Source organism: Anomalospiza imberbis, unplaced genomic scaffold (genome assembly GCF_031753505.1).
Source record: "Anomalospiza imberbis isolate Cuckoo-Finch-1a 21T00152 unplaced genomic scaffold, ASM3175350v1 scaffold_105, whole genome shotgun sequence".
NCBI lineage: Eukaryota > Metazoa > Chordata > Aves > Passeriformes > Viduidae > Anomalospiza > Anomalospiza imberbis.
In genome coordinates, this window is record NW_027099438.1 from 28,766 (window position 1) to 52,709 (window position 23,944).

At 54.2% G+C, this 23,944-nt stretch overlaps 3 protein-coding genes across 3 annotated transcripts; all 3 read right to left on the minus strand.

Annotated features, from left to right (window-relative positions):
- Positions 1 to 1,047: 1,047 nt before the first annotated feature.
- On the minus strand, positions 1,048 to 6,741 carry LOC137465720 (sentrin-specific protease 3-like; the record flags this gene model as incomplete). Its single annotated transcript, XM_068177764.1, has 10 exons — positions 1,048 to 1,164; positions 1,518 to 1,568; positions 2,227 to 2,310; positions 2,977 to 3,114; positions 3,750 to 3,827; positions 3,954 to 4,001; positions 4,311 to 4,458; positions 5,072 to 5,183; positions 5,614 to 5,874; positions 6,441 to 6,741. Coding segments are annotated over 10 exons (1,332 nt in total), but the record flags the coding sequence as incomplete, so codon positions are not given.
- Positions 6,742 to 10,307: 3,566 nt separating this feature from the next.
- CHRNB1 (cholinergic receptor nicotinic beta 1 subunit) lies at positions 10,308 to 16,307 on the minus strand. The gene is made up of 10 exons (XM_068177765.1): positions 16,232 to 16,307; positions 14,839 to 14,963; positions 14,257 to 14,301; positions 13,687 to 13,796; positions 13,167 to 13,275; positions 12,698 to 12,839; positions 12,081 to 12,266; positions 11,693 to 11,916; positions 11,195 to 11,446; positions 10,308 to 10,448 (listed from the first exon to the last, which is right to left on the minus strand). The coding sequence occupies exons 1-10, from the start codon at positions 16,305 to 16,307 to the stop codon at positions 10,308 to 10,310; spliced, it is 1,410 nt and encodes a 469-aa protein (XP_068033866.1).
- A 1,072-nt stretch (positions 16,308 to 17,379) lies between these two features.
- Positions 17,380 to 21,984, minus strand: LOC137465722 (fibroblast growth factor 11-like). Its single transcript, XM_068177766.1, is given in 6 exon segments — positions 17,380 to 17,510; positions 18,593 to 18,791; positions 19,029 to 19,132; positions 19,793 to 19,903; positions 21,778 to 21,866; positions 21,868 to 21,984. Coding segments are annotated over 6 exon segments (738 nt in total). The 5' UTR covers positions 21,972 to 21,984.
- Between the last annotated feature and the right edge of the window lie 1,960 nt (positions 21,985 to 23,944).

Genomic DNA, 23,944 nt, shown 5'->3' on the forward strand with positions numbered 1-23,944 from the left:
CTGGGGTTTTTTTTGGGTTCTTTTCCATTTTTCAGGATTGCTTTTGAATTTTTGGGCATTTTTAGCATTTCTGGGAATTTTTTTTTACTTTTCTGGGTTTCTTGGGGGGTTTTTTGGGGATTTTTTTTTTTTTTTTGGCTTTTTTGCTGCACATTCAGGACCTCCAACAATTCCCAGATTTTTGGTGCTTCCCCTTTCGGTCCTAAAACCCCAAAAATCCCCCAAATCCCCCCGTTTACCTCCCAAAAAATCCAGTTTTGGGGGTGTATTTTCAAGCAGTTTTTGGAATCTTTTGGGTTTTTTGGGGGGAAATTTTAGGATTTTCTGGGTTTTTCGGGATCGAAAAAATTCCCAGATTTTGTGGCCCCCCCGAACCCCGCCCATCCCCCCCCAAAATTCCCATCTTTTCCACATTCCGCCCACTCCAAGGCCGATTTCCATAGGGTTTTCTGCTTTTTTTAGGATTTTTTTTTATTTTTTGGGGTTTTTGGGTTTTTCAAGATCCAAAAAAATTCCCAACATTTGGGGCCCCCCAAAGCCCACCCATCCCCCCTAAATATTCCCATTTTTTTCCACATTTCATCCACTCCAAGGCCAATTTTCATGGGTTTTTTTTGCTTTTTTGGATTTTTTTTTGATTTTTTTTTGGATTTTATTGGGATTTTCAGTTTCTTCGGGATCCAAAAAGTTCCCAAAATTTTGGGCCCCCCCAAACCCCGCCTATCCCCCCCCCCCAAAATTCCCATTTTTTCCACATTTCACACACTCCGAGGCCAATTTTCATTGGGCTTTTTGGGTTTTTTTGGATTTTTTTCAGATTTTTTTGGGGATTTTTGGGTTTTTCGGGATCCAAAAAATTCCCAAATTCTGGGGTCCCCCAAACCCCGCCCATCCCCCCAAACCCCGCCCACCCCCCCCCCCCCATAATCACATTTTTTCCCGCATTTTGGCCATTCCGAGCCCGATTTCCAAGGGGTTTTTTGCGCTTTTCCGGGTTTTTTTGGGAATTAGGGGATTTGGGGGTTCTGGGGGGGTTCCCCGGATTCCGGGGGGTCAGAGGGCGAGCTGGCAGTGGCAGAGCTCCTTGTACATCAGGCGGCGCAGGTGCGGCATGTCCTGCTGCGTGAAGCTGAACGGGCGCCCCAGCGCCAGGAACTTGCAGTACTGGGGACCCAAAATCCCCCCAAAAAAAACCCAAAATCAGGTAAAACTCCAAGGGGAAATCCGCCCCAGAATCCCAGAAGCAACCCCAAAATTACACCAAAAAATCCGCCCCAAACCCACCCAAAATTCATCCCAAATCCGCCCCAAAATCCCAGAATTGGCCCCAAAAATCCACCCTAAATTTGCCCAAAAATAACCAAAATTCACCCCAAATTAGCCCAAAAATCCCAGAATTAACTCCAAAATTACTCTCAAAAATCCCTCAAAATTCCCCCAAATTCACCCCAACACCACCCACAATTCCCAAAAATCCCAAATTTCCCCCAAATTCTCCCGTCCCAAACCCCGCCCACCTGCAACACGAAGGCGCCGCAGTCGCTGTCGTTGTTCTGCCGGGCGACGTTCTGGGGCAAAAAAACCAAAATTACCAATTTCGGGATTCTTTGGGGATTTTTTAGGGTTTTGAGGATTTTTGGGATTTTCGGGGATTTTTTTTTTGTTTCTGAGGAATTCTAAGGACTCTTGGGGGATTTTCAGGGGTTTTTGAGGGACTTTTAGGGGTTTTTGAGACTTTTTTGCGATCATTAGGGATTTTTGAGACTTTTTTGGGATTTTTTGGGGGATTTTTCGGTATTTTGGGGATTTTTTCTGGTTTTTTTTCTCCAGGGATATTTCTAGGATTTTTTTGGAGCCACAAAAGGGAATTTTGGGTCATATTGGGTGGGATTTATGGGGATTTTTATTTTTAAAGATTTTTGAGGTCTTTTTGGGATTTTTTTGGGGTGTTTTTTGTCAGACATTTTGGACCACCCCAGATGGGATTTTTTTGTTTTTGTAAATGTTTTTTGAGGATATTTTTAGGATTTATTGGGGGATTTTTTGGGGGATTTTTTTTTGGCATTTTGGGCCACCCCGGCTGAGATTTTTGGGGGACTGTTTGGAATTTTTAAAGATTTTTGGAAGGGTTTTTTTTGGGATTTTTTTGGACATGTGGGGCCACCCCGGGTGGGATTTCTGGGGGATTTTTGGGGTGGTTTCTGGCGGTTTTGGGTCCCCCCTGACCATTTTGAAGGCGCCCCTCCAGCCCTCGCGGAAGTCCGGCCGCTCCTTCTTGTCAGCCTCGGCCTGCAGGTAGCGGCAGATGTGCTGGGGGCGGGGCCAAAACGGGGCGTGATCAGCCAGGGGAGGGGCCAAACGTGGTGACCACACCCACCCATCACTTAACCTTCAAGCCCCGCCCACAAAACTCAAGCCCCGCCCTCTAAATGAGAAGCCACACCGTCTAAATGCGAAGCCACGCCCCCGAAACACGCCTGGTCACGCCCACCCACCACACCCCTTTAAGCCCCACCCACCCAATTTCAAGGCAATAAAAGGGGATTTGGGTGCTCTGGGTTTGGCCCCACCCTTCTGCTTTAACCACGCCCTCATGCATTCTTGGCCACGCCCAGTTTTGGGAGGGCACGCCCCCAATTTGGGGCCACGCCTTTCTGTGTTTAGCACCTCCCACCCTAAAACTAAAAGAGTTTTTTGACAGGAATTTTTTATTTGCATAATATTTTAATTTTAAGGCAAACACAAGCCCCACCTCCTCTAATTTACAAACCTGGCCACACCCCCTCTTTGAATGACCACGCCTACATTTTGGGGCCAAATCTCTCCCCTTTAACTCTTCCCACTCCACAATTAATCAAACTTCAGCCAAAACCAACCAATGAAAGGGAACAAAATCCAACCCCGCCCCTTCCAATTTTAACCCCATGACCACGCCCCCTTTATAGGAGGCCCTCCCCCTTTCCGGGCCCCGCCCACCTTGGGGCAGCGGCGGTTGAGCGTGCGCTGCGAGTCGAAGTAGGTGATGGTGCGGCGCACCACGTCCACGGCCACCAGCGACCAGTGCACCTCCAGGTGGATGGGGATCAGCAGCAGCTCCTTGCCGAAAATGTCCACCTGCCCGGGGGCGGGGCCAGCCGTGGGACACGCCCCCCCAGCGGGCAAGGACACGCCCAACTCCCCGGGGGCGGGACGGGGGAGGGGTTTTTGGGGATATGCCCTGTTTGGGGGTGGGGCTCGCAGCTGGTGCTGAGCGCACCTGGCCACGCCCACATGTTCCGGGACACATCTGGCCACGCCCACACCTGGCCTAAAGCAGAGCTGGCCACACCCACCAGTTCCCGAACGCACCTGGCCACGCCCACCTCTAACACTGAGCATACCTGGCCACACCCCATTAGGCTCCACCCCCACATTCTTAGTCTAGCCTGGCGCCCAAAGCCACGCCCACACCTGGCCACGCCCACGTGTGGATGTGAGTGTATCTTGTTACCTCCACAACTGGCCCTAAGCAGACCTGGCCACGCCCATATGTTCCTGAACACATCTGGCCACGCCCATACCTGATCCTGCCCCTTCAGGTCCCACCCCTTTAAGCACCGCCCCTCACATTCTTGGTCCTTTGCTGCCCCCAGAGCCACGCCCACCCTGGCCTAACCCACCTTGGCCCCGCCCCTCATGTTCTTGGTCCAGTGCTGCCCCCGAGCCACGCCCACCTTGCCCCGCCCACCCGGTCAGGCCCCGCCCCTCACGTTCTTGGTCCAGCGCTGCACGCCCTCGTAGCCTCGGGTGCGGAGTTTGTCGTAGAAAAAGGAGTTGAAGAAGTGCACCTGGGGAGGGGGCGGGGCTCACCTGGGACACGCCCAGCACACCTGGGGCTCACCTGGGCGCCATTCCCAGCCTGGCCCCGCCCCTGCCCAGCCAAGCCCCGCCCCCGGCTCCGCCCCCACGCTCACCTTGTCGGGCACGGCGTCCATGACCAGGTCCCCGTACATGTTCATCACCTGCAAGGGCTCACCTGAGCGCCCCGACAGCACCCAACAACACCGAAAAACACACCAAAACACCCCAAAAAACGGAAAAAAACGCCCCAAAACCACCCCAAAATCCCAAAAAATACCCCCAAACTACCCCAAACCACCCAAAACAACCCAAAATCCCCCAAAACCTTCCCTAAACCCACCAAAACCTGCCTAAACCCACTCCAATAACCCCCAAAAAACCCTGTAAAACTCCCAAAAAACTCCCAAAAAGTCTGAAAAAAATCGCCAAAATCCCCAAATTTCCCAAAGTGCCTGGAATTCTCCCCAAACCTGGTCGTTGAGCCAGTTGGGGCCGTAGAGCGTCTGCAGGTCGTCCATGGTGAGCACGTGGCGTTTGTAGCTGACGCGGAAGCCGCGGAGCAGTGCCGAGCCCGGCAGGCGCTGGTAGGACTGGAGGAGCTGCTGCACCGAGCCCCGCCTGCCCCCAGCCACAAAAAACCCAAAATCAGCCCTGGGATTGCCCAGAATTGGCAAAAAAAAACCCAAAAAAATCCCCCCCGAAATTAAAAAAAAACCAAAACAAAAAAAATCCTAAAAATAACACCAAAGAAATCCCAAAAAAACACAAAAAACCCCAAAATGAATCCCAAAATAAAACCTGGAATTCCCAAAAAATCCTGAACAAAAATCCCGAAAAAATCCCCCAAAAAGCTCCCCCACAAGAATCCCAAAAAGTAAAAAACCCCCAAAAATCCCAGGAAACACCTAAAAAAATGCACCAAAAAACCAAAAAAATCATAAAGAAATCAAAAGAGAAAAACCTCAAAAAAAACCCCACAATATTGCAAATAAAACCCAAAATTCCCCACCACAAAAAAATTTAAAAAAATTCTTAAAAAAATCCCCCAAAATCCCAGGAAAACCCCCAAAAAATCCCCAAAAAAATCACATAAAAAAAGAAAAAAAAAATCCCCAAAAAATCCCCCCCAATAATCACTCAAATCTTCTCCAGGATCCCCCAAAATTCCATAAAAATCCCCAAAATTCCACAAAGAGTCCCCAGAATCCCTGAAATCCCTTGAATTCCGCACCTCTGGGGGGTGCTGAACTCCTGCTGGAAAATGTCCTCGAGCTTCTCCACGACCTCGTCGGCGCTGACGGGGATGAGGCTCCCGTAGGCCTGCAGGAACTCGTCCAGGATGCCTGGCGACCCGAATTCCCAAATTTCCACCCACAATTCCCAAAGTTCCCGCTGCAATCCCAAAAAATCCCAAAATTGCACCCAATATCCGAAAAAGTCCCAAGCATTCCACTCAAAATCCACCCAAAATTGCAAAATTCCAACTGAAATCCCAAAAAATCCCCAAATTCCACCCAAACCCCCCGAATTTCCCTTTCTGATGACATCATCGGTCCAAGCCCCCTTACCTATGACGTCATCGCCCCAGATTCCATCCCCTGATGACATCATCATCTCGGCTGTGCCTCCCTCTCTGATGACGTCACCATCCCAATTCCGATTCCTGATGACGTCATCACCCCTATCCCCGCGCCTTGATGACGTCACCCCAAAACCTACAGCCCCTATGATGTCACCGCCCCGTGCGATGATGTCACCGATGATGTCACTCACTCTGCACGCAGGTCACGTGCTCCTCCCGCAGGGGCGGGCTGGACTGCCCGGGGGGCGGGGCCCGTGGCGGGGGCGTGGCCGAAGTGGCGTGGCCGGATCCAGGTGAGGGGCGTGGCTCGAGTTCAGCCCCGCCCCCTCCGGTGACGTTGCTGATCAGGATGGGGCCCGGGCAGGCGGGGGGAGGGGCGTGCGGGGGGGAGGGGCAGCCCGGGAGAGGCCCCGCCCCCACCCCGCCCCCCCCCAGCCCGTTCAGGAGGGGACCTGCAAATGGTGGGGGAGGGGGAGTGGTGAGGGACCCCAGAACACCAGGCCCCGCCCCCAAATAGGGTCAGCCCCGCCCCCAACTTTGGTTCCCCCCATCCCCTCCCAGAGCTACCCCCGCCCCTCCCCCCCAAAAAATTTTGGCTTCACCCTCCCACATTTAGGTCCCTCCCCCTGCCATTAGGCCCCTCCTCCCCACACTTAGGCCCCTCCCCTAAATTTTAGGCCACTCCCCATTAGACTCCTCCCCTATTTAAGCCCCTCCCCCACTATTTATCCTCCTCCACCTCAAATTTTGGGCCTGCCCCAAATTTTAGCCCCCCCCCAATGATTTAGGCCCCGCCCCCAGTTTAGGCCTCTCCTGCCACATTTAAGCCCCTCCCTTCCCCATGAAAGCCCCTCCTCCACATTTTGGCTCCTCCCCCCACAATTTAGCCACTCCCCCTCACAATAAGGCCCCTCCACAAATTTAGGCCCCACCCTCCAGATTTAGGCCCCTCCCCCACGTATTAGGTCATGCCCCTCAACCATAGGCCCCCCCGCCCTTCCCCCACCTCCCTCCTCACCTTCATCCCCGCCCTCCCCCAGCCCCGCCCTCTCATGAAGGAGGGGCGGTGCCAGCGGGTGGGGGAGGGGCAGCAGGTCCGTCAGGGGGGGCGTGGTGAAGGAAGCCCCTCCCACCACCGGCCCGTCCTCCTCCTCTTTTGTCACTTCCTGGCCGCCCTCGGGGCGGGGCCGGCGTCGGCCGGGGAGGGGCGTGGCCTTGCGGGTGCCCCTCCCCCCCGCGGCGCGGGGGCGGGCGCCCCTCCCCCCCCAGAGCCCCGGGCGGGCCAGGAGGAGGCGCAGGAGCCGCAGCGCCCGCAGCCGCCGCCGGGGGGCGCCCCTGCGCCGCCAGCACCGCGGGGGGAGCGTCCGCGGCCCCGCCCAGCCCCGCCCCCCGCCGCCGGCCCCGCCCCCCGCGCTGCGCTCCGGCCCCGCCCCCCCCAGCAGCGCGAGGAACGGGGGAGGGGACGGGGAGGGGCCGGGAGGGGAGGAGGGGCTGGCGGGAGCTCCTCCCCCCGCGTGTGGGCGGGGCGGAGCCTCCTTCATGGCCTGGGGGGGGAGGGGAGGGGAGGAGGTCAGAGGGGGGAGGGGGAAGAGCCCGAAATTCCACCCAGCATCTCCAAAATCACCCCAAAAATCCCCAACGTTCCTCCAAAATCCCACCCAAATCCCCAAAAGTCACAAAATTCCCCCAAAAAATCCCTAAAATTCCACCCAAAATCGCCAAACTTACGCCAAAATGCCCAAATATTCATCAAAATCCCCAAAGGGCCTCCAAAATCCCACCCAAATCCCCAAAAGTTCCAAAATTCTCCCAAAATTTCCCCCAATATCCCAATGTTCCCCCAAAATTCCACCTAAATACCCAAAGTTCCCCCAAAATTCCACATAACTCCCCAAAAACCGCAGAATTTCCCCCAAAATTCCCCAAATTTTCCCGAAATCCCCCAAAGTAGAATTGTTTCATTCAAAATCCCCCGAATTACCCCCACAATTCTCCATAAAACCCATAAATTTCCAAATATTCCACCAAAGTTCCCAATTTTCCCCCAAAATTCCCAATATAACCCAAAAAAATTCCCCGAATTCCCCTACAATTCCCAATTTTCCCCCAATCTTCCCAACCAAACCCCAAAAATCCCCAAAATGTTCCCGAAAATTCCACGTACACCCCCCAAACTCCCGTTCATTCCCAAAAATGAACGATTTTCTCACAAATTCACCCAAAACCTCCCCAAACCAGCCCCTCCCGCCCTCCCCGCGCCCCCCGTTCTCCGCGGCCCTCCCCCACCCCCGGCTGCTCCCGTACCCCTCCCCTGGGCGGGATTTTGGGGATTTTTGGGGGATTTTGGGATTTTTTGGGATCCGCGCTCACCCCGGGCCGGCCTCTCTCCCCGTCGGCGCCGGGCAATGACGTCTTCGGAAAGCACGGAGAGGCGGGGACTAGCTCGACCAATCGCCGTCTCCTACTGAGGACACGCCCCTGCATAGACCACGCCCATCGTTAGCCCCCCCCTATTTTTCGCTTGAACGCGGTACGCCTGCGCCGTCGCCATGGAGACGGCAGGGCCGCGGTGCACCATGGGATAGACCCGCCAATAAACGCCGAATATTCCCGGATTATTTTCCGATTCCCCGCGCGGAAAATCCCCGGAATTCCTCCCGAACTGACGCACCCAAGGCGCAGGGATTTTTCCGCGTTCCCCGCCGGAGAAATCCCGGGATTAATCCTCCGGCTACCGCGCCGGGAACGCCGCGATGCAGCCGCTTTACAGGCGCGGAGGATCATGGGATTTATCCCCCCAATGGCGCGGAGGATCAAGGGATATATTCCCCCTAAACGCGCAAAGGCTCATGGGATTTGTCCGCCATTTTGTTTACCGCAAAGGTTCATGGGATTTATCCCCCCAATGGCGCGGAGGATCATGGGATATATTCCCCCTAAACGCGCAAAGGCTCTTGGGATTTGTCCGCCATTGTTTACCGCAAAGCTTCATGGGATTTATCCCCCCACTGGGGCGGAGGATCATGGGATATATTCCCCCCTTAACTCGCAAAGGCTCATGGGATTTGTCCGCCATTGCTTACCGCAATGGTTCATGGGATTTATCCCCCCACTGGGGCGGAGGATCATGGGATATATTCCCCCTGAACGCGCAAAGGCTCATGGGATTTGTCCGCCATTGTTTACCGCAATGGTTCATGGGATTTATCCCCCCACTGGGGCGGAGGATCATGGGATATATTCCCCCTAAACGCGCAGAGGCTCATGGGATTTGTCCGCCATTGTTTACCGCAAAGCTTCATGGGATTTATCCCCCCCAATGGCGCCGAGGATCATGGGATATATTCCCCCTAAACGCGCAAAGGCTCATGGGATTTGTCCGCCATTGTTTACCGCAAAGCTTCATGGGATTTATCCCCCCACTGGGGCGGAGGATCATGGGATATATTCCCCCTAAACGCGCAAAGGCTCATGGGATTTGTCCGCCATTTTGTTTACCGCAAAGCTTCATGGGATTTATCCCCCCACTGGGGCGGAGGATCATGGGATATATTCCCCCCTGAACGCGCAGAGGCTCATGGGATTTGTCCGCCATTGTTTACCGCAAAGCTTCATGGGATTTATCCCCCCCAATGGCGCGGAGGATCATGGGATATATTCCCCCTAAACGCGCAAAGGCTCATGGGATTTGTCCGCCATTGTTTACCGCAAAGCTTCATGGGATTTATCCCCCCACTGGGGCGGAGGATCATGGGATATATTCCCCCTAAACGCGCAAAGGCTCATGGGATTTGTCCGCCATTTTGTTTACCGCAAAGATTCATGGGATTTATCCCCCCAATGGCGCCGAGGATCATGGGATATATTCCCCCTAAACGCGCAAAGGCTCATGGGATTTGTCCGCCATTTTGTTTACCGCAAAGCTTCATGGGATTTATCCCCCCCAATGGCGCGGAGGATCATGGGATATATTCCCCCTAAACGCGCAAAGGCTCATGGGATTTGTCCGCCATTGTTTACCGCAAAGCTTCATGGGATTTATCCCCCCACTGGGGCGGAGGATCATGGGATATATTCCCCCTAAACGCGCAAAGGCTCATGGGATTTGTCCGCCATTTTGTTTACCGCAATGCTTCATGGGATTTATCCCCCCACTGGGGCGGAGGATCATGGGATATATTCCCCCTAAACGCGCAAAGGCTCATGGGATTTGTCCGCCATTTTGTTTACCGCAAAGCTTCATGGGATTTATCCCCCCACTGGGGCGGAGGATCATGGGATATATTCCCCCTAAACGCGCAGAGGCTCATGGGATTTCTCCGCCATTGTTTACCGCAAAGTTTCATGGGATTTATCCCCCCACTGGGGCGGAGGATCATGGGATATATTCCCCCAAATGCGCGGAGGCTCATGGGATTTATCCGCCATTTTTTTTTATATTTTTGGGTATTTTTGGGATATTTTCAGGATAATTTGGGATTTTTTGGGGGATATTAAAGGATATTTTCAGGATATTTCCGAGATATTCAGGGTGTTTTTTTGGGATTGTTTTGGGTTGATTTTGAGGTTTTTTGGGGTGATTTCGGCGGGTTTTTTTATATATTTTCGGAATATTTTTGATTTTTTTGGTTATTTTTTGGGTTATTTTTGGGATATTTTCAGGATATTTTTGGGATGATTTCCGGGTTTCTTTGGGGTGATTTTGGGAGATTTTGGGCTTTTTGGGGCAATTTCTGGGATATATCTGGGATATTTTGGGATTTTTTTGGGTATTTTTTGGGTTACTTTTGGGGTATTTTCAGGATACTTTTGGGGTGATTTTGGGGATTTTTTGGGGTGATTTTGGCGGGTTATTTTGGGTAATTTTGGGGTGATTTCGGGGCGCTCACGGGAAGGGGGTGTCAGGGGGCCGGTGCAGCGCCGCGTCCAGCCCCGTGCCCAGCGCGCAGCCCCCGGTCAGCACCAGCAGCGCCCACAGGCAGAGCCGGTCCAGGGCCATGGCCAGTGCCCGCCACTCGTCCTGTGCCTGCGGGAACGGTCACGGAACACGGGGAATTGGGGAAAAAACGAGGGAAAAATACGGGGGAAATGGAAATAAATGGGGGAAAATGGAAAAAAAATGGGGAAAAACAGGTGTCCCCAGGTGTGCCCAGGTGTGTCCCTGGTGTGTCCCAGCTGTGCCCAGGTGTGTTTTGGGTGTGCCCAGGTGTTCCCAGGTGTCCCCAGCTGTGTCCCACCTGTGCCCAGGTGTGTTTCAGGTGCCCCCAGGTGTGTCCCAGCTGTGCCCAGGTGTGTTTTGGGTGTGCCCAGATGTCCCTAGCTGTGTCCCACCTGTGCCCAGGTGTGTTTCAGGTGCCCCCAGGTGTGTCCCAGCTGTGCCCAGGTGTGTTTTGGGTGTGCCCAGGTGTCCCCAGCTGTGTCCCACCTGTGCCCAGGTGTGTTTCAGGTGCCCCCAGGTGTGTCCCAGCTGTGCCCAGGTGTGTTTCAGGTGCCCCCAGGTGTGTCCCAGCTGTGCCCAGGTGTGTTTTGGGTGTGCCCAGGTGTCCCCAGCTGTGTCCCACCTGTGCCCAGGTGTGTTTCAGGTGCCCCCAGGTGTGTCCCAGCTGTGCCCAGGTGTGTTTCGGGTGTGCCCAGGTGTCCCCAGCTGTGTCCCACCTGTGCCCAGGTGTGTTTCAGGTGCCCCCAGGTGTGTCCCAGCTGTGCCCAGGTGTGTTTCAGGTGCCCCCAGGTGTGTCCCAGCTGTGCCCAGGTGTGTTTCGGGTGTGCCCTCACCTGCTGCCTCCCCTGACGCTCGCGCAGGCTCCGGGCGATGGCGGCGGCGGCAAGCGCGGCCTCGCGCAGCTCCGGGGGCGGCGGAGCCGCGCCGGTGGGGGGCGAGGCCAGCGCCGGGGGGGCGGGGCCGGAGAGGGAGGGGCGGCGCAGGAAATACGCGTCCGAGGTGCGGGGGGGCGGGGCGGAGGCGGGGGCGGGGGTGGAGGGGGAGGGGCGCAGGCCCAGCAAGGGAGGGAGGCGCTGCAGGAACACCTGGGGGGGGAGGGAACAGGTGAGAACCCCAGAATTCCCACCTGGGAACCCCAAATATTCACCAGGGAACCCCAAAATTCATCCCAGGGCCCCCACAAATCACCTGGGACCCATCTGGGGGCGTGCCCAGGTGTGCCCAGGTGTGGTTTGGTGCCCATTATTTGATGTTTTGGGGATTTTTGGGGGATTTTTTGGGGGTTTTTCCTGGGATTTTTGCATTTTTCCCTCCCCAGGTGCTCTCCTCACCTGTCGGGCCCACCCGGGCAGGTGGTGGGTGCCAGGTGAGCGGTGGTGCACGTTGAGCACGCCCACGCTCAGCGCCACCACCAGCGCCAGCAGCACCAAGGTGCCCGTCAGGTATCGGCCGATGAGCGGCACCTGCAGCGATGTGGCCGGCACCTTGTCGGCCAGGAGCAGCAGGAACACCGTCAAGGTGAGCAGTGCGAACAGGGACAGCGACATCTTCTCACCTGGACAGGTAACGGACAGGTAATGGACAGGTGAGCTTGCCTGGACAGGTGTGACACAGGTGTGACAGGCACAGGTGGAACATGCCCACAGCCGACTCAGTTTGGGGACAATTCCCCCAATTTTGGGGACAATTTTGGTCCCACCTGGCCCCAGGTGAGCTCACCTGCGTCGGGGGGCAGGTGGAACACGCCCACGGCCAGCAGCGTGATCAGCACGCAGGGCACCAGCACCGTGGCCAGGTAGAAGAGCGGCTTCCGGCGCAGCACCAGGTGGAACGCGACCCCCGCGGGCGCGGCCGCCGGGCCCCAGGTGCCCCCCGAGCGGTGCACCAGGGTCCACTGCCCATTTTCTGGGGAGGGGACAGGTGAGACACCCCCAAAACCGACCCCGAAATACACCTGGGAACTCCCAAAAAGCCCAAAAAACTGCCAAAAAACCCAAAATCCCACTCAAAATACACAAGAGAACCAAAAAAAAAACCCCAAAACCCCCAAAAATCCCGCTCAAAATGCACCTTGAAACCCCCAAATCCACCCCAAAATACACCTGAGAACCCCAAAAACCCCAAAAAAACCCAGAAAAACCCCAACCCCCCCCAAAAAACCCCAAACCCCCAAAAAAAACCACAAAAATCCTGCTCAAAATACACCTGAGAACATCAAAATTCCCCCAAATTCCCCCAAAATCCCATTCCTGACCCAAAATACCCCAAAAATTTAAAAAATCCCCAAAAATCCCCCCAAATGCCCCAAAATCGCAGGAATTCATCCCAAAGCTCACCCTGGAAGTCGGGGGGCAGTGCCACCTGCGCCCCCCAGGGCCCTCCCGGGCCCCCCGGGCGCAGCCGCAGCTCCCCGGGGCCGTAGGAGCCCGAGCGGAAGTTGAGGGAGCAGTTCTGCCAGTCGAAGGGGAAGTGCGACACCTGGGGAGCCCCGAAACCCCCGGAGTTCACCCCAAAACCGAGCCCCAAAAATCCCGGCTTCCCCGAGCCCGAAATGCCCGGAAAAAAACCCCAGATCAACCCCAAATTCCCCCAAAAAAATTCCCCAAATTTTCCCCGAATTTCCCCCAAATCCCCCTGAAATGCCCCAAAATTTTCCCAAATTGCCTAAAAATCCACCAAATTTTCCCCAAATTTCCTAAAAATCCCCCAAATTTTCCCCCCAAATCCCCCAAATTTTCCCCCCAAATCCCCCAAATTCCCCCAGATTTCACCGAATTTCCCCGAATTTCGCGGCTCCGGCCTCACCCGGATGGGGCAGCGGCTCCGGAACAGCGCCGGGGGTCTCCAGGTGACGGCGCCGTCGGGGGTCACGATGGCCCGGACCCCCAGGGACACGCCGAATTCCCCATCATTGCTGGGGGGTGGGGGGGGGCAGAGGGGTCAGGGGACCCCAAAAAAACCCAAAATCCCCCAAGAAATGCCCCAAAATCCACAACCCCCCCCCCAAACCACCAAAATCCCCCCCAAAACCACAAAAATCCCAAAAAAATACCCCAAAATCCACAAAATCCCCCCAAAAACCACCAAAATCCCCCCAGAAAAACCCCAAAAACCCAAAACTGCCCCAAAAAACCCCAATATTCCCCAAAAAATACCCCAAAAACCACAAAATCCCCCCAAAAAAACCCCAAAATCCCCCAAAATTCTGCAAAAAACGCTTCAAAATCACCTGAAACTCCCCAAAACCACCCAAAAATTGCCCAAAATTCACAAAAATTCCCAAATTTTCCCGAAATTCCCCGAAATCGCCCCGGAATCGCCGTACTTGTTGTCCAGCCCCACATCTGGCAGCCAGATGTGCTCGGCCGGCAGCCGCAGCACCGCCACCCCCCCGTGCTCGCGGGGGTCCCAGGAGAGCCGGGGGTCGCGCCAGCTCTGGGGGAAAAACCCCAAAAAACCCAAAGTGCAGAGGATCCGCCCCAAAAACATCAAATTCCCGAAATTCCACCCCAAATTCCAGAGGATCCACCCCAAAACCCCCAAATTCCTGAAAATCCACCCCGAATTCCCAAACATCCACCCTGAATTCCCAAAAATCCACCCCAAATTCCAGAAAATCCACCCCAAAAACACCAAATTTCCAAAAATCCACCCCAAATTCCAGAGGATCCGCCCCCAAAACCCCCAAATTCCAGAAAATCCACCCCAAAAAACCCCAAAATTCCCCCAAATCCGCCCCAAAACCCCCAGAATTCCTCCAAATCCACCCCAAATTCCCGAGAATTCCCGCCCCCCCCAAAAAAAGGAGACCCCAAAATCCCCCCCGGATTCATCGAATTCTCCCAAAATCTCCCAACTTTTCCCGAATTCCTCCGAATTTCCCCCAAATCCCCACCAGGTTCAGGTAAACTTTCGTTGTCATCTCCTCATTCTTCTCGTCCTGGAATGGGGGGAATTTGGGGAATTCTGGGTTTTTTTGGGCCCCCCGGACCCTCCCTCACCCAGAAATCCACAAAACCTCCCCAAAATCCCCCAAATCCACCCCAAACCCTCCAAAATTCCCCTCAAAATTCCCTTAAACCCCCCCAAATCCACCCCAACCCCCCAAAAATCCCCCTTAAACCACCCTAAATCCCCCCAAAATCCCCTAAATCCTCCCCAAATCCACCCCAATCTCCTCCAAATCCACCCCAAAAATCCCCCAAATCCCCCCAAAATCCAAAAAATGCACCGAAATCCCCCAAAATCCCCCAAACTTCACCCCAAAATCCCCCCAAAATCCCAAAAATGCACCAAAATCCCCCAAACCATACCCCAAAATCCCCCCAAAATCACCCCAAAATCCCCTCGAATCCCCCCTAAACCCCCAAAAATCCTCCTAAAATCACCCCTAAATCCGCCCCAAATCTGCCCCAACGCCCCCCAAAATCCCCAAATCCCAAATTTCCCCCAATTTCCCGCGGTCCCGGTCCCGTACCAGCCCCAGCAGCTGGGCCAGCTCCAGCCCCACCGTGACCAGCACCGGGCCCCCCCCGGGCCCCCCCGGGCGGACCCCGGCCCGGTACGGCCCCAGCAGGGCCCGGGCCAGGGGAGACCCCCGGGCTGGGGGGATTAATTAATCAATTAATTACATAGCATTAACTGCAAGAAATTAATCAATAAATGCAATAAACGGCATTAAATTAATCAAGAAATGAAATTAACCCCGGCCCGGTACGGCCCCAGCAGGGCCCGGGCCAGGGGAGACCCCCGGGCTGGGGGGATTAATTAATCAATTAATTACATATCATTAATTACAAGAAATTAATCAATAAATGCAATAAACGGCATTAAATTAATCAAGAAATGAAATTAACCCCGGCCCGGTGCGGCCCCAGCAGGGCCCAGGCCAGGGGAGACCCCCGGGCTGGGGGGATTAATTAATCAATTAATTACATATCAATAATTACATATCATTAATTGCAGGAAATTAATCAATAAATGTAATAAATTATAGAAATAAATAAATTAATTAGTTAAAATAAAATATTGGGGTGAATCTAGGGGGATTTGGGGTGAATTTTGGGGGGATTTGGGGGGATTTTTGGGGGAGGGTCCCGGGCAGGTTTTGGGGTGAATCCGGGCGGTTTTGGGGTGAATTTTGGGGGATTTTGGGGGGGATTTGGGAGGGAATTTTGGGGATTTTGGGGGGATTTGGGGGGAGATTTTTGGTGGAGGGTCTTAGGCAGGTTTTGGGGTGAATCCGGGCAGTTTTGGGGTGAATTTTGGGGATTTTGGGGGGATTTGAGGGGAGATTTTTGGGGGAGGGTCCCGGGCAGGTTTTGGGGTGAATCCCGGCGGTTTTGGGGTGAATTTTGGGGATTTTGGGGGAGATTTTTGGGGGAGGGTCTTGGGCAGGTTTTGGGGGGAATCCCGGTGGTTTTGGGGAGGAATTTGGGGTGAATTTTGGGGATTTTGGGGGAGATTTTTGGGGGAGGGTCCCGGGCAGGTTTTGGGGTGAATCCCGGCAGTTTTGGGGTGAATTTTGGGGATTTTGGGGGAGATTTTTGGGGGAGGGTCCCGGGAAGGTTTTGGGGTGAATCCGGGCGGTTTTGGGGAGGAATTTGGGGTGAATTTTGGGGGGATTTTTGGGGGAGGGTCCCGGGCAGATTTTGGGGTGAATCCCGGCGGTTTTGGGGTGAATTTTGGGGGGATTTGGGTGAGATTTTTGGGGGAGGGTCTTGGGCAGGTTTTGGGGTGTATCCGGGCGGTTTTGGGGAGGAATTTGGGGTGAATTTTGGGGATTTTGGGGGGGATTTTTGGGGGAGGGTCCCGGGCAGGTTTTGGGGTGAATCTCGGCGGTTTCGGGGGTCCCGGGGGGGCCGCGGTACCGAGGTCCGGCTCCAGGAGGAGGAGGAGGAGGAGGAGGAGGAAGGTGAGGGGGGGTCCGAGCGCGAGCGCGGCCATGGCCGGAGTGGGGGAGGGGCGGGGGGGGTGGGGGAGGGGCGGCCGCAGCTGCTCCGGATGTGGGGGAGGGGCGGGGGGGGGAATTCCGCCCATCCCCCCCCCTGGAACTGACCCGGGAATGACCCCGGCCCCTCCCCCCAGCCCAAAATTGACCCCAAAACCCCAAAATTGAACCCGGGAACCCCAAAATTGACCCCAAAGCCCCAAAATTGCCCCCAGGGAACCCCAAATTTGCCCCCAACCCCCCAAAATTCTTCCCCCAAAGCCCCCCACAATCTCGCCTGGACCCCTCCCCCGAAATCACGTGACCCCAAATTTGCCCGCCCCACCCCCCTAATTCTTCCCCGCCCCCCAAATTTCTGCCCCCCCCCCAAATTCCCCCCCCGACACAAAATTGACCCAAATTTGCCCCCAAATCCCCAGAATTTGCCCCAAAAATCTCGGAATTTCCCCGCCCCGCCCCCGAACTGGTCCCAACTGGTCCGAAATGGTACAAACTGGTGTTTATTGAGGGGGCGGGGCCAGGCCGCGCGGGGAGGTGTCAATCATGCAAAGAATGGGCGGGGCCTCGCCGAGAAGGGGTGGGACTTATTGCTCTCGGGGGCGGGGCTTGCACAGTGTGGGGTCGTAGAAAAGGGCGTGGTCGCGAAGGGGGCGTGGCTTGTGGGGGGGGCTCGGGTCCCCACGTGCCGGGGGGAGGGGTCGGGGTGGGATTTTTGGGGTTTTTTGGGTTTTTTTTGGGGGGGGGGGGTTTGGGTTTTTGGGGTCCCCCCAGGGGATCTCAGTGCAGGTTTTTGGGGGGGGAATTTTGGGATTTTTTGAGGGGATTTTCGGGGGTTTTTTGGGTTTGTTTTGTGGATTTTGGGGGTTTTTCAGGCGGGATTTTTGGGTTTGTTTTGTGAATTTTGGGGTTTTTTTCAGCAGGGATTTTGGGTTTTTTTCAGGAGTGATTTTTGGGGTATTTTTGGGGTTTTCGGGGCCCCCCCGGGGGCTCTCAGTGCAGGTGTGTGTTTTTGGGGGGGGGCGGGGTCAGAGGTCACAGGTCCGAGGTCACAGGTCCGGCCGAGCAGGGTCAGAGGTCACCGGGGGGGGTCCCCGGAGGGGGGGGAGGGGTCCCAGGTGGTGGGGGAGGGGTCGCCGGTGGGGGAGGGGTCCCCGGGGGCTCCTCGACCTCGTGCAGGGACGGCTCCCGGTACAGCGCCACTGTGGGGGAGGGTGCCGGGGGTCAGGTGGGGCCCCGACCCCTCCCCAAATTGGGGGGGGGGGGGAGCCCCGAATTCCCACCCAAATCCCACAAAAATCCCACAAAAATACCTCCCAAATTTCACAAAAATCCCACCCAAATTTCACAGAAATCACACCCAAATCCCCCCCAAATTTCACAAAAATCTCACCCAAATCCCACCCAAATTTTACCCAAATTTCGCAAAAATTCCACTGAAATCCCACAGAAATCCCACCCAAATTCCACCCAAATTTCACAAAAATCCCACCCAAAATATTCCCCAAATTTCCCTCCCCCAACTCCCAAGGGTTCCGACCCAAATTTTGGGGTCTCGCTGATTGTTCACAGGGTCTGGCCATGTGGTCCCTCCCAATCTCAAATTTTGGGTTCAAATCCTCAATTTTAGGTCCCTGATCCCAAATTTTTGGGTTCCCAAACCCAATCTTTGCATTCCGAACCCCAATTTTTGGGTTCCTGATCCCCAATTTTGGGTTCAAATCCCCAATTTTTAGATTCCAATCCCCAATTTTGCGTTCTAAATCCCAATATTTGGGTTCCAATTCCCAATTTTTAGATTCCAATCACCAATTTTGGGTCCCAAACTCCAATTTTTGGGTCCCAATCCCCAATTTTGGGTTTCCAAACCTCAATTTCGGGACCCTGACCCCCAATTTTTGGGTTTGAAACCCCCAGTTTTGGGTTTTTTTGCTCACCCTCGAGCAGCTGGGGCAGGAAGTGCGCCGCAGCCTTGTCCTTGCGCACGCAGGGTCCGGCCGTGTGGTCACTCCCTGGTCACTCCCAACCCCAATTTTGGGCTCAAATCCCCAATTTTTGGATCCCTGATCCCCAATTTTGGGCTCAAATCCACAATTTTTGGGTTCAAATCCCCAAATCCGTGGATTTTGGGCTCACCCTCCAGCAGCTGGAGCAGGAAGTGCGCCGCGGCCTTGTCCTTGCGCACCCATGGCCCAGCCGTGTGGGTCACTCCCAATCCCCAATTTTGGGCTCAAATCCCCAATTTTTGGGTTCAAATCCCCAAATCCGTGGATTTTGGGCTCACCCTCCAGCAGCTGGGGCAGGAAGTGCGCCGCGGCCTTGTCCTTGCGCACGCGGGGCCCGGCCATGGGCCGCCCGTGCCGGTCCAGCCCCAGGTACCAGGCGCGGCCCGAGCGGCGCTGCCGGTAGAGCGCCGAGGCGTAGAGCACGTGGTAGTTCTCGAACACGCACTCCTTGAAGCGGCACTCGGGCGTGAAGTGCACCTGCGGGCACCTGGGCGTCACCTGGGCGCACCTGGGCGCACCTGGGTACACCTGGGCACACCTGGGGGTTTTGGGGGATCCCAGGATGGATTTTGGGTGGATTTGGGGGTTATTGGGGTGGATTTGGCGGTTTTGGGGTGGATTTTGGAGGTTTTGAGGTGGATTTTGGGATTTTTATGGCGGATTCTGGGATTTTGGGGTTTTTGTGGTGGATTTTGGGGTTTTTGGGTCACTCACGGAGGTGTAGACGACGCCGGCCCCATTCATGGCCACGTAACGCCCGGCCCGGGTGCCTTGGATGGCCACGACACGGAGCCCGACCGGGATCAGGTTAAACAGTGCTGGGAGGGGGGGAAATACCAGTATAAACCAGTATAAACCAGTATGGACCGGTACAAACCAGTATGGAACAGTATAAACCAGAATGGACCAGTGTAAACCAGTATAAACCAGTAACCCCAACCAGCCACGACATGGACCCCGACCAGGATCAGGTTAAACAGCGCTGGGGGGAGGGATATCCCAGTATAAACCAGTATGGACCAGTATAAACCAGTCAAAACTGTTATAAACCAGTATAAAACAGTATGAACCAGTACAAACTGGAATAAACAAGTATAAGCTAGTATAAACCAGTATGGATTTGTATAAACCAGTATGAACCAGTAGGGACTGGTATAAGCCAGTATAAACCAGTATAAACCAGTATGGACTGGTATAAGCCGGTATAAATCAGTATAAACCAGTATAAACCAGTATAGACTGGTATAAGCTGGAATAAACCAGTATAAACCAGTATAAACCAGTATGAACTGGTATAAGCTGGTATAAACCAGTATAAACCGGTATAAACCGGTACAAACCAGTAACCACTGACAGCATCCCCCAGTCCCACCCAGTGCCCCCTCGGACCCCGCCCCTTTACCCAAAGCCCCGCCCCATTCCCTGGCCACACCCACTCGCCAACATGTCCCGCCCCTCTGCAGGCCCCGCCCACTCACTGCCAGGCCCCGCCTCCTCCCAGGTGCCGTCCAGCCGCCCGTCCGGGCCCATGTGCAGGAAGTGGCCGTGGCCCCCCCGGAGCCGCGCGATCGCCCCCCGGAGCTGTGGCTCTGAGCAGGGGGGGTCCGGGGGTCACGGGGACCCCGGGAACCCCAAAAACCACACCAAAAAATCTGGAATCCCTCCCAAAAAACCTGAAATCCACCCAAAAAACCCACCCGGAAAACCTGAAATCCAACCCGAGAAACCAAAATCCAACCCGGAACACCAAAATCCAACCCGAAAAAACAAAATCCAACCCGAAAAAACGCGAAATTCGACCCGAAAAAACCCCAAATCCACCCAAAAAAACCCGAAATCCCACCCGAAAAACCCGAAATCCAACCCAAAAAACCCAACCGGAGAAACTGAAATCTGACCCAAAAAACCAAAATCAGACCCGAAAAAACAAAATCCAACCCGAAAAACCCAAGATCCAACCTGAAAAACCCGAAATCCAGCCCAAAAAACCCCAAAAGCCCACCCGGAAAACCCCAAAACCACACCAAAGAAACCAAAATCCAACCCAAAAAACCAAAATCCAACCTGATAAGCCTGAAATCCAACCCAAAAACACCCAAAGAACTCACCCGGAAAACCCAAAAAACAAACCCAAAAACCCGCCCTGAAAACCCCCAAAAACCCACCCAAAAAACCCCCAAATTTCCACCCAGAAACCCCCCAAAAATCCCCCCAAATTGCCCTAAATTTCTCCAAAATTGCCCCCAAAAAAACCCCAAATCCCCCCAAAACCTCCCCAGATCACTGCAAACTCTCCCCAAATCCCTCCAAACTCCCTGAGAACTCCCCTAAATCCCTCCAAATTCCCCTCAACATCACCCCAAACTCCCCAAATCCCCCTAAAATCTCCCCCAAATCCCCTAAAATCCTACATAACCTCCCCAAAACCCTCCCAAACTCCAGACAAATCCCCCCAAACTCCCCCAAATCCCCCCAAAACCTCCCCAGATCACCGCAAACTCTCCCCAAATCCCTCCAAACTCCCTGAGAACTCCCCCAAATCGCTCCAAATTCCCTCAACATCACCCAAACTCCCCAAATCCCCCTAAAATCTCCCCAAACTCCCCTAAAATCCTACATAACCTCCCCAAAACCCTCCCAAACTCCAGACAAATCACCCCAAACTCCCCCAAATCTCCCAAAACCTCCCCAGATCACCGCAAACTCTCCCCAAATCCCTCCAAACTCCCTGAGAACTCCCTAAATCCCTCCAAATTCCCCTCAACATCACCCAAACTCCCCAAATCCCCCTAAAATCTCCCCAAACTCCCCTAAAATCCTACATAACCTCCCCAAAACCCTCCCAAACTCCAGACAAATCCCCCCAAACTCCCCCAAATCCCCCCAAAACCTCCCCAGATCACCGCAAACTCTCCCCAAGTCCCTCCAAACTCCCTGAGAACTCCCCCAAATCCCCCCAAATTCCCCTCTACATCACCCCAAACTCCCCAAATCCCCTAAAATCTCCCCAAACTCCCCTAAAATCCTACATAACCTCCCCAAAACCCTCCCAAACTCCAGACAAATCCCCCCAAACTCCCCCAAATCTCCCCAAAACCTCCCCAGATCACCGCAAACTCTCCCCAAATCCCTCCAAACTCCCTGAGAACTCCCCCAAATCGCCCCAAATTCCCCTCTACATCACCCCAAACTCCCCAAATCCCCCTAAAATCTCCCCAAAATCCACATAACCTCCCCAAAACCCCCCAAACTCACCCCAAACCCCGCCAGACCCCCCAAAGCCTCCCCAAATCCCCCCGAACCCCCCCCAAAATCCCACATGACCTCCCCAAACTCCCTCAAAACTCCCAATCCCCCCCCCCAAAAAAAAAAAAAAAAAAAAAAAAAAAAAAAAAAAAAAAAAAAAAACCGAAAAATCCCCAAACGGCCCCCCCGATTTTATCGGGGCCCCCTGCCCGGTTACCGGGGGGTTTCTCGCGGGGTCTCCTCCGCCTCCCGCAGCCCCGGACCTTGGCCACGAGCCCGCGCAGCTGCTGCTGGCACAGCGAGGGCGGCCGGGGGGCGCCGGGGGCGCGCGCGGGGCCGGGGGCGCGCGGCGGGGGGCGCGTCCCGAACCCCCCGGCGCTGCCGGATCAGGGAGCTGGCCAGCGCCGCCATGGGGCTGGGGGCTTTGGGGGGCTCTGGGGGGCTCTGGGGGGCTCTGGGGGATTTGTTTGGGTTTTTTTTTTTCGGGGGGGTTGGGGTTTTTTTGGGGTTTTTATGGGTTTTTATGGGTTTTTAGGGGGAGGATTTGGGGGAGTTTTGGAGTTTTTTATGGGGTTTATTTTGGTGGGGGGGCTTTGGGGTTTTGGGGGGTTAAGGGTTTTTATGGGTTTTTTTTGGGGGGGGATTTGGGGGTTTTTTGGAGATTTTTTTGGGTTTTTAATAGGTTTTTCGGGGGGGGGGTTTGGGGATTTTTAAGGGGTTTTTAGGGGGTTTTTGGGGTTTTGGGGATTGTTAGGGGGGTTTACTTGTGGGGGTTCTGGAGGTTTTTTTGGGGGGTTTTGGGGCTTTTGGGTTTTTTGGGGGTTTTTTATGAGGTTTTGGGGTTTTTTGGGGGGTTTTATTGGGGTTTTTATGGGGTTTTTGGGGTTTTTCTGGGATGGGCCTTTGGTTTTTTTTGTGGGGAGTTGGTGTTTTTATGGGGTTTTTGGGGGTTTTGAAGGGATTCTTGGGTTTTTTTGGGGAGTTTTTATGGGGTTTATGGGGTTTTTTGAGATGGTGGGGTTTTTTAGGGGGGTTTGGGTGTTTTATGGGGTTTTTGTAGGGTTTTTGGGGTTGTATGGGGATTTTTATGGGTTTTTTTCTGGATTTTGGGGGTTTTTATGGGTTTTATGGGTTTTTTTGTGGGGTTTTGGGGACTTTTTGGGGTTTTTTTTTGGGGGGTTCCTGGGTTTTTTTGGGGGGCTTTGGTGTTAGGAGTTTTCGGGAATTTAGGGGATTTTTATGGGTTTTTGAGGTTTTTTTAATAGGGTTTTTGGGTGTTTTTATGCGTTTTTTGGGGTTTTTGGGGATTTTTTGGGGGTTTTTTTGGAGGGTTGGGGGTTTTTGGGGGATTTTGTGGGTTTTTATTGCGTTTTTTGGGGTTTCTTTGAGGGCGTTTGGGGTTTTTTTGGGGTTTTTTGTTGGGTTTCCTTGAGGTGTTGTGGATTTTTGGGGTTTTTATGGTATTTTTGGGGATTTTTTTAGGGGTTTTGGGGGTTTTATGGCGGTTTTTGTGCGGCTGGGGTTTTTTTAAGGAGTTTTTGAGAGATTTTTGGGTTTTTTGAGTTTTATTCGGGATTTTTTTTAGGGGGGTTTTGGAGCTTTTGAAGTTTTGGGGTTATTTTGGGGGGTTTTCGTGAGTGGGTTGAAGGGTTTTGGGAAGGTTGGCTTTTTTGGGAGTTTGGGGTTTTTGGGGGGGGGGTTTGGGTTTTGGGGTTTTTTTGGGAGGAGTTTGGGATTTTGTGGGTTTTTTTGGGGGGGGTTGTAGGGGTTCTGGAGGAATTGGAGGTTTTTTTGGTTTCTTGGGTTTTTTTTGGGAGGAGTTTGGGGTTTTTTTTTGGGAATTGGCGTTTTTTTGGGGGTCGGGATATTTTTAGGGGAAGTTTTGGGGTTTTTGGCGCTTCCTGGGGAGTTCTGGGGTTTTTTTTTGGGGAGTGGTTTGGGTTTTTCCTGGGGGTTTTGGGGGAAGTTTTGGGGTTTTTGCGGGCGTTTAAGAGAGGTTTTGAGGGCGGTTTGGGGAATTTTGGGGATTTTGGGCGGAGTTTAAATGGCTTTAAAGGGGATTTGGGGGAGTTTGGGGGAATTTGGAGATTTTGGGGAGATTTAGGGGGGATTTGGGGTTTTTTTTTTGGGTTTTCAAGGATTTTGGGGAGATTTAGGGAGTTTTTGGGGGTTTTTTTGGGTTTTGGGGGGGGTCCGAGAGGATTTGGGGTGGTCCCGGAAGGGGGGGGCGGGGTCACAGGTGGTTTTGGGGGGCGGGGCTTCAGGGAATTTGGGGCGATTTGGGGAGGGGTCTCCCGAGTGGGGGAGGGGCGGGGTGGGGTCGCGCCCGGATCACGTGACTCGCGCCGCGCCCGCGGGGGGGGGGCGGGGATGAGGTGGGGGAG